A 10,573-nucleotide genomic window follows, 5' to 3' on the forward strand; every position below is an offset into this window, starting at 1 on the left:
TTCCTAAATATCGCGATGAATTCCTTTCCCTAAATACCATCCAAGTATTCTCATAATCCGCGAAGATCAATCGTATCATTCGACCATTCGCTAATCTTCTCTTGAATAAAAAGAAATTATTCAATTAGTTATTAGAAGAACCCATTGCTCGAAAACAAGACCGACATTCGATTGCTTTGAATTCAAAAAATGTCATCTATCTGTCTGATACAATTAATCTGATTATAACCAGTTGATATTTTTCTCGTATGATCGACTTATACATGTATGGCCATGCTACTTAATTCGATCGAGTCTTCTTCTTGAACTAATAAAATTAACGATATAGTTCTTCCTTTTGTTCTTAATATTCTACGTTCAATTCCTGTAATTGTTATCGTAAAATCAAAAATTCCTTCTCCTAGATCGATCTTGAAAAAGTCAGATAACGAGATATCGGCCATTAAATTAATTCTAATCGTTGAAGAGAGAACACCAGACAGAAGAAAACGAGACATGGAATTTATTATTATTTCCAAGGCTTTGGTTCCCGCGCGTCAAAACGTGGGATACAAGGAACCCCTCGATTCTAGGGGTGCAAGTTTGAACTTGGTTCATCAATATTGAAGAAATCGTCGTACGAATCGTTTCTGTTCACGGTGGAGCGACGCGGAAGGTTATAGTATTACCAGGAAGTAGGAAGTAGGAAGAAGATCTGTCCCAGAAGCAGAGGGAATTCCGCTTTCCACGGTGGCCATCCCCGCAAAACCACAGCGCCTCCTCCTTCCCTCGGCCAGTCAACCCAGAAACCTATTACAGGATTTCCTAGCGTTTTGCCGCAGCACGGCAAGCGTATTTCGTTTGCACGATATTCCCAGCTGGACATCCTCAAACGATCCGATGTTTTAACGTCTCTAACGTCGCGCCTTCGTTCCATCCACCGATTTCCAGCAAATTTTCCGTGTAATTGGAAGTGTTTTGAAGAGAATTTATGATCGATAGTTGGCCCTCTTAAACGCTAATCTCTTGAGAAGATTTCATTCCGTGAAAATGATTGATTCAACTGCACATGATAAAAGGTAGGAGAGGGTTTCGAATTTTCTTTATTTTTTTTGAAAGGTATTTATTCATTTTGAAAATTACGATGATTGTACTTTTTTTTACGATATTGAATTACCATTTTGAATTAACTTAATTATTGTTATAATAATGTTTAAATTACCAAATTAGAGTATTAACAATTTTGCTCTATTTTAGGAGTAGACTCGTCGTGCAGAACGTAATATAGCTAACGGGAAAAAAGAAATAAAACAGCAAATCGAAATTTGAACATTTATGTATCAACTTTGAATTAATCACGACGCTCGTCGTCGAATTTAATAAATAACACCAGATTATTTGAAAGAATCGGTGTCACAAGGGTCGTAGCAGAGGTTAAGGAGAATTTATCGAAGGTTAGAGGGAAGTTTTGATATTATGGCGCTAATACTCATCACGAAGATCGTCCACCATCGGGGGGAGCACATAAGGCGGGTTGACCAGGCGACCTGGAAACCTATTAGGGCGCCCCAATGTTTCGCCTTACAGGCTTACTTCATCGCCGCAATCGCATCAGGGGACAACACCTTCGCCAAGATCCTGAGCTATTAGCCGGGATTTCTCTTTCCTCCAATTTAAATGATTTATTTCGCCCACCAAACACCTAACATTTTCGAAGAATATCACCTGATACCACCTTTCGCCCTGTCATCCTTTTCCAATTACCTTTCTTCCTTCCCTTCCAATTATATATATATATAAGGAAGTTGAGAAAAAAGAATCAGAAAGTTTATAGTCTATTCACTATTTTTATTATCCATGAAGAGTGGTATATAGGAGTTTAATTGGTATTAATAATCGATTATTCGTGAAGTCAAGTTTATTTATCATTGTTCTAATTTTGTCTAATATTCGTTGAAGAAGAAATAGGATATATTCTTCATGAATATTATTTAAACTCTTTTAAGATATTTGGAAATTTTGGGGATTACGATGATGATTTTAAAAGCCTGGTATTTTATCTTCCATGACGTATTTTATCTTCTATATTATTATTCACACGGTTAGACAGGATTGGAACACTTATCCGCGATTATAGATGAGATAACGGAAGATCTCGATGTTGGATCGATTAAAATCCGGGCATCACGTAAAGTTTAAACTTCGCCTCTATTAATTTAAATTTACCTGAATCGATGATCCGCATCATAAATCAGGGCTCACCGAAATTCGTGCGTGTAAATATACAAAATCGAAGATCGCAGTAGGAAATATATATATATAACTCTTGATAAAAGATAACGAATGAAACCGATTCGCATTTAATTCGCGCCAACATTGCTTATCGTTAAAAACATGAAACTTGGCCGCCCAGCCAATTTGCAATTAGACAATGATACAACAACAAAATTAGAACAATGATAAATAAACTTGACTTCGTACCACGAATAATTCGTTATTAATACCAATTAAACCCCCATATAAATTATCTTATAAATTCATATATAATAATCTTATAAATTCATATAAAATATGAAAAATATATAAAATAAATAAAAATTATAAATTCATATAAAATAATCTTATAAATTCATAAACGAAACAATTATTATAGACAATTCAATCTTCAATCGGTTAAATCGCAAAAATAATAATAAGAAAAAAAAAAAAAAGAATTTGTTCAAGATTCTTCTAACGCACGATTTCTATGGCGGAAGAGAGACTCGACCCGTTGTTCCCAATTCGATCGCGTTGAAACGTGTTTGGCGTTTATTGCCCCACCGGTACATCTTTATTCCCGTTTTTTCGTGTGTCATCGATTTCAATTTCGCGCCGGCCAATTACAGAATTGGATTACGTTCGGCTCATTAATCTAAACATCGAGGGGAGGAGCCACAATCGGAGGATAAATGAATATTCGAACGAGTATAGCAATCGATACCACCATGTGTCCAGATACAAAGATTGATTTACGATATACCCGCAAGTCTGTTGCTCGCGGGAATCGAGAGGAGGAAAGAAAGAGAGAGAGAGAGAGGGGGAAAGGGAGAGAGAAAAAAAAGTTTTAATTGGCCACGCGATGTATTAAATAATTCTGTCCGTATCGACAGTGGATAAAACTTTCACGTGCCGGAAATTGTTCGTAACGTGACACCTTTCGTCCATATGTACGTTTATTTTTTTCCATACCCCCTTGAACAAACGTTCCTGAGCCACGTGATTTATTTAATTACCTTGTAAAATTTGTAAAATGATTTACGCGCGACGCGTATACGTATTTTACGCGTGGTTTTAATTAATTATTTCGTTGATGGAAATTTAACGAATCTTTTGCCCGGAATTAAAATTTTTTTTGTTTAACTTTGGTTGAAGGATATATAAAGATCTTGTCGATTCTTTTTTCTTTTTTTTTTTTTTTTGGCAATAACGTTGAACGAGTAACTTGATATTTCAGATTATAGTACTTGTCTTGATTGTCTTATTCTGATTTATCTGATTTTGTTTTACGGTTCTCGTGTGAAACACTATTCTTAAATTCTTATTCCTATTTTTATTTTTAATTGGCGTTTATTTAACAATAATTTCAATATAGTTTAGTTTAGTATAGTTTTGGTTAATAATAATTTCAAAATAGGTTTTAATGTTTGCTAAATTTCCATCCAGTTTTCTTAAATATTGGAAAATGAATGTCTTAATATATATATATCAGAGATTCTAGTTATTCTAGTTGTTATATACTTATTACAATTCATAAATATTATCTTATAATATTTGTAAATTTTTTATTTAAAAAGAAAGTTTTTTTTATCTTTCCCCCTCAATTTATATAAATATATATTTATATTATATATTTATATAATATATTATAAAATGTTATATATACAATCGTATAAAATAGTAGATTTCACGCAATTGCACGCACGCACAGTCTCGAGTTCGGTTAAATTTATGATATTTTATTGGTAAGAGGCAACGATACATAGTTTATTCCGGAGGCCGACAGTTCAGAAAATGTATTTTCCTCTCACCAGGGAATCAAAGGCCTCTCTCTCGCTTTATTCCTTCGCAAACCTACAAGTCCCACGGGTGCACGAGAGAAACTGCAGATTTGTTTTCGTGTTATGCACGCCGTGGACTTCGTTGGGTTTAAGGGTTTACTGTATTAAGGTATCCCAATATATGCGCAACCATCGTGGAGTTATACGCCACCTTGGTTCAATTTTGATCTTAATCAAGTTCGCCCTTTTCGAACTCCTCAGCTTTCCAACTTGATCAACCTGCATCGTGGCTTTGACAATTTCATCACGTTCTTGGGGATCTCATGCATCGCACTATTTTATTATACCCTCGTGTAAACGTAAAATTTATAATTTAACACCAGGTATACATCATTTAAAACCGGACGACGATTTTAAAATAACAACAGACTTTTATTTTGGAATAATTGAAAGAATACGATGTACAACCTTACGTAACAATTTTATTACGTAAAAAAAAAGAGCCACAGAAAATATCTCTTTCACTAAACAACTGAACCCAAACCTCCTTATCCCTCAACATATCTTTAAACCTATCTTAAATTCGTTCCTCCAACGAGATATCCCTCGTAAGACGTATGCAGCTGGTCCACTTTCCTCTACTTATCTTCGAAATATATGCAGATGAGCCCTCTCCTGATACACGGCGAGCCCTTTGTACCCTCCCTCCCTGGCCTCCCCTTCCTCTCTGAAATGCAGGAGCGAGGGAGGCTAGTCTTCCGGTCAAAAGAACTGGTCGAGTCCGAGCCTTGGATGGCTGTTACAACGTAAGCAGCTTTCCATGAGCTGCTTACGATATTTGGAACGAAAGATGCGCGAGTTACCCCCCTCTCTTCCCCTTTTTTTAAATGACAGCACCGTCAACCACGCCGGCATTTTCATTATCATAAGTTACGCGGGCCAACCCGGAGAGGCTAATGCTTCGAACACAAAAGGACAAACACCGCGAAAATATCTCGTAAGGCGATTGCTTGCTAGCAGGGCGAAATACATCGACTTCTGTTGCTCTTAACCCTCCTCCACCCCGTTCGTCTACTTTGCCTCGGTGGGCGCAGCAATTGTGCAAATTGCGGAATGAATATGATCCGGAATTGTGAAGAGAGTTGCTTCGTTGTGTAGTGTGACACAGTTTCGTGGCGGAGTGCGGAGACTTATATTTAATTCAATGAGATAAAGAGAGAGAGAAAGTGTTGTTGGAAAGATGGTTGAAGTTGAAGATTGGAAATTTTTAGTGTGAGGAATATTACGTGGTTTTATGTCGTGATGAAGGGTTTGTCTTTTTTATTTCTTTCTTTCCTTTCAGATTATTAAATTTAACGGTGTGAAGATGGAGAGAGAGTGAAATGAAGTTTGATTCGTGGTTATAGTGGTCTATTCTTTGTTTTTATGGAAAGGTTTATGTTTTCAACACCGTGGAAAAGAATCGTCGGTATGTGAATCGATTTTTCAGTTTATTTGTTGTATCGTGATTTTTTTTTTTTGATAAATATTCGTTCGAATTGAGAGTAATATGATTTATCGAACGATTTTTGTGTGTATATATATAAATACTTTTACTTCTCGATAAATTATTTGGTTTCACAGTTATTGTTACATATACTTTCTCTCTGATTACATCGTATACAAAATGTTGACATAATATCGATATCATGCTAAAGTAACGAAACAAGCACACTTAGTTTCAAATAATGAAACATTTGAATGGATGGTAGAATGTTTGGAACTGGATAATATGTTTCTATGCTGAATATTCTACTTTATCTGCATTAACGATATGTCGAATGAAATCATAGAAACAATTGAAGTTAAAATACGATAATAATAATTTATTTTTTCTCGCCGATTTTCCTTTCCCCTCTATCAGTTTTAAAATTACGAAATTATTATCGTCGAAGAATCTTTTCTGAAGAGGATAGGAAGCACTGATAAAAAGCGACAGTTTACTTGAAATACCAGGAAAGATAGTGAAACAGAAGGAAACGTATACAAACAATGTGTATAGGATAACGTGTATTCTTTTTCTTGTAAATAGTGCCCCAGAGACTCATTACATTGCTTCACAGTGATACAAGTTTTCGAAAGAGTTTAAACATTCTTCTATCACGAACATTCTTCTATAAAAATTTTTCGCTGAACATAGGACACGAAAGAAACGAACGAAGATTCGCTTCAACTTTTGGAATTCAATTTCAAAGAGCAAGTAAATTTAATAACGAAATAAGAAGATACCGAATAAAAAAAATAAAATAAAACTTGAAAATTCTTCTATTTTCAAAATACATTTTGAATTTCGTCCCTGATCATTCCCATTTCTCGGCCTCGAGAACGTTTCCATTCCACGAATAATTATACGCAGATACATTAAACGCAATAATTTCACGAGGAGGATCGTGAAATTTACTTTAAATCTGCAAATGTGTCGCCGCGTTCCATTGATCCGTATCAATGGCCGGTGACAAATCGCGATGCGGCCGATAATTATTACATATATACTTTATATGTTTGGCCATTGATTAATGGCGTCACGATAAATTGCAGTTCACCCCATGGTTCAAGTACCGAACCAGCTAGTCGGTGCGCCAACTGGAACCAACGTTACGCTGGTCTGCCTCGTCGAAGCTTCCCCCAAGGCCATTAATTATTGGACACGCGAATCAGGTAAGATTCGATCAACCGTTTTATCTCATATTTCGAGATTGTGCTTAACACTTTGCTTAATTGTAATAAATTTTAAAAATCTATACTTCTTACATATCTATTAATATTAATAGATACTTTCTTGCATCTATATAATTCTGTTCTCTATTCTACCCGAGTTATCTTGTGCCTTAAAATCAAAACAATCTCGATAAATGAAATCGTGTAGCGATATTAAGAGACATTTCTTTCTTGTTCTATAATAACGCTTGAGAAAATGGAAAATTTAATATCAAAGTCAATTCGATGTTAACATTGTTTTGGAATATTCTTTTTATATAGTTATAACAAAGGTTAGAAGGGAAAAATTTGTATCGTTAACGAAAGGTACGGCGAACGTAGATATTGCAAGAATAAATAAATATTTCGTTGGGAAGAAAGAGGGAGGTATAAGAAGAAGAAAGGATATTTTATTTTCCCGAGTCGAAGAACGTGAATCGATAGGTTTATTAAATCGCACGCGATTTAGAAAGTGGATTTTCGTTGGCTGGCTGGGTAAAATAATAATCCGGCGAAGCGTGTACGCTTGCGAAGATAAGTCACGTACAAAAATTTAAATGCGAAGCGAACCTCGAGCATTGTGCGGTTCGAAAATTCCCATTTTACCGGCTTCTTGGCAGATTTTTCTTTTTTTCCCTCTACCTTCTTACGACGTAACGTTTTCCGTGGGACGAAGTTTGCATAATTCGATTTGCCTTTTATACGGAATTATTTGTACGGATTGCTTTGGAATTTTTTTTTTCCTTGATTATTGTAAATGTTAATCGAAATCGTGTACAGTTTAAAGAAAATATTATTTTATTAATTATTAATTTTGCTTTCGTTCTTAAAAAAAAAAAAAAAAAAATGAAGATCGAAGGCCGTTAATTTCACAGTTTAAAAAAAAAGGAATCCTTTTAGAAATTGGAGAGAAGAAAGCAAGCGGCTTAGAATATTTCTTGCTAGAAAGATAAAGAAGCGGAATCGTATATAAAGAAATTTACCCGGCTGTGAATTTTGCACGGCTTTGCGCTAAGAATAAAATATATAATAATAAAAATGAAAGCTGGTTTTACAAAACACATTAAGAAGCCTTATTTCATAAACTTCTTTGTTTCCACGATTCCACGATCGAAATAATAATCTTAATTAAAATTGGTAATAAAGGGGAAAAAAAATTCGATAAAATGCGATAACATGCGATATGAAATTTTTGTTTCAGGTGAAATGATAATTAGCAACCACAAATACTCGATGTCAGAGGTGAAGACGTCCGTGTACAGTGTGCAGATGCGATTGGTGATCATGAATCTGCAAAAGCAGGATCTCGGTGGTTACAAATGCATCTCGAAGAACTCGATCGGCGATGCCGAGGGAAACATTCGACTTTACGGTGAGTTTTCATGGATAATGCGTTTATGAGGATCGCAACTTGAAAGTTTTCAAACTTTCTCTACCTTTACTTATCCCGGAGAATTTTTCTACTTTGCAACTACTCGTTGTAAAAATGTGATGTACTCTCGCGCACGTACAGTATTCTATGTTATAGGTGTACAGTTTCATGAAAGTGTTTCAAAAAAAAAAAAAAAAAATCAGTTACACGAAATACTTGGATAAATAATAAATATCGAATTTCTAAAAGTGGATAATAACAGATTTTTATAAACGTAAAAATCGTGAATCAAAGATATTGAGATTGTACGAAGTAAGAAATTATAATATTAATAAATATTCGTATTTATATTAATTTTTTTTTTATAAAAAATAAACGCTTTAAAAATCGTTCGTTTAACACAGGTGTAATTAAAGAAGGCGTAACAATAATTCAAATGTTTTTTTTAAATTCATATTCTGGAAATATACACGCGGTATTTTCTCTCTTTTTTCTTTTTTTTTTAATACATCCTGCGTGAAAAATACACGTCTCACAATATCGCGATTCTGTGTAATCCAATGTTAATTGGATCGCATACGTGTGTTGCGTTACGTTCGCTTAATTAGAGGAAGTGTGATAAAAATTAGAGTGAGGTCAGTCGATGCAGAGACCGCAGAGAATGGATAAGGTAAAATTGTGTTGTTCATTTTGTTTGTTAATAATTGCTATTTGTTAGAATAGAAGGGAATACGAAGTGTACGAGAAAAAAAAAGAGGGTAATATCTTATTATCTTATCATTTTTACGTTTAATCTTATACTATATCATCCCCTTCTATTCCAACAAATAAATATACAATTTAGTATACAATTTAGCTTAAAAGTTCATCATTAAATCGTATTAAAATTAGGGAAAAATTTAAACCTCCATAACTCCGAAGATAATAATTTTCTGTTAATGGATGAAAGACCATTAGAAGCGCGGAACCTTCCCCTTTGAAACGCTTTTTCATTCATTCCGATACGACTTCCGGTTTTCGAGATATCGTCGATATATCGTCGAGATATCGCGTAAAGGAAACGGTAATTTTTAATCGGTTACTATCTCTTTCCTTGTCGCTTATTCGGACCTCTCGCTCGCGCCTCGTCTCACTGACCTATACCAAACTCTAGACAAGTGCCAGACGCGATTCCTGGAAGAGCGTAGTACGCGTATTTCCAAGAAATAAAAATATCAGCGGAGCCCATTCATAATTTAAACGCCGTGAAAACTGCTTATATCTCGGCAACCGATCGAGATATCGAATTAAATCAAAAAATGGCTTCAATGGCATGGCTTCCTCTATTTCCTCAGTAGATTTTGTTGTTAATTTCTTCTTAGATTTTTTTTATATAAAAAATTGAAAACTGCGTGAATGCAATGGTTCAATGATCGTGATGTAAAATAATATGAAGATATAATTTAATATGACGTAGTATTATTTTTATATTAGTCGAATATTTGAAATTTCCTCAATTCACCTTATCATACTTAAAAATATAAATATAAAAAATATCAAATTTTATCAACTATTAATTTGACCATCAGCCAAATTTATAAAATCACCAGAGGAAAAAAGAAATTATCATTCAAAGTAGAAAAATAATTATTATTCGCGGATAAATATACACGTCAAACTGTCAAGCTTCACAGTACACGTGGATTATTGAAATCGTTGTTAACAATTTACATGCAAATCAAAGATAAATGCCCGCACGGAATAATTGAAATAATCGCATTATTGATATACAAGAAGATATCGGGAATAATAATGATTCTCGACGACAGAAATAAAATGTGATATATATATATATACATATATATATTTTTTCGAAACAAGATTGACCTAGGGTCAGCAAAAAGAAAAAAAAAAAAAGAAAATAAATTTCGTTCGAGTTTGCAAAATTTTCCACGTATCTGTATCAAGTTAACCGATACCTACTATCACAAAGTTGGCAAAGTAGATCGAACGACATAGTTATTCGCGATGTATAATGGTCGTTCACCTAATGACAATGGCAATTAGCATTGATTATTAATTTGAGCGTAATAGCCGCTGTATCGGGGCCCTGGAATTGGCCAAGCTGCTTATTTTTGCGAAACTGATGGTTATCGTATACCGATCTCCGCAAATCCGCAAAAATTTGTTTCGTTGCCGATTCCCGACGTGGATATATTTCGTTTGACTATTCGGTGAGGGAGGGGGGGAAAAAAAAATAAATAAAAAAAATGTTTTGTCCGTTGTATATCGTTGCGTAAAAAACGATAAATTTTAATTCTAAGCAAAACTGCGACTGATGTATTTATTCCGTGAATAATAATTTGCAATTTGGTCGGTGATGTATTTATAACGTACACGTATATTTTTTTTTATCCGAATATGGTTTTCCTTTTCTTTCTTTTTTTTTTTTTTTTTTTTTTTTTTTTTT

The 10,573-nt window shown here is 34.3% G+C and overlaps 1 protein-coding gene across 1 annotated transcript in view; it reads left to right on the forward strand.

The window, feature by feature from the left end:
- Nucleotides 1-10,573, forward strand: part of LOC102678515 (lachesin-like) — a gene marked incomplete at its 5' end in the record, with an annotated part of 53,089 nt that overhangs the window by 34,987 nt on the left and 7,529 nt on the right. The window contains 2 exons of the mRNA XM_031513567.1: nt 6,594-6,713; nt 7,954-8,124. Coding sequence (XP_031369427.1) covers nt 6,594-6,713; nt 7,954-8,124 — 291 coding nt within the window. The remainder of the gene's footprint in view (nt 1-6,593; nt 6,714-7,953; nt 8,125-10,573) is intronic.

The sequence above is a fragment of the Apis dorsata genome, unplaced genomic scaffold (assembly GCF_000469605.1).
Source record: "Apis dorsata unplaced genomic scaffold, Apis dorsata 1.3 scaffold_667, whole genome shotgun sequence".
NCBI classification, from domain to species: domain Eukaryota; kingdom Metazoa; phylum Arthropoda; class Insecta; order Hymenoptera; family Apidae; genus Apis; species Apis dorsata.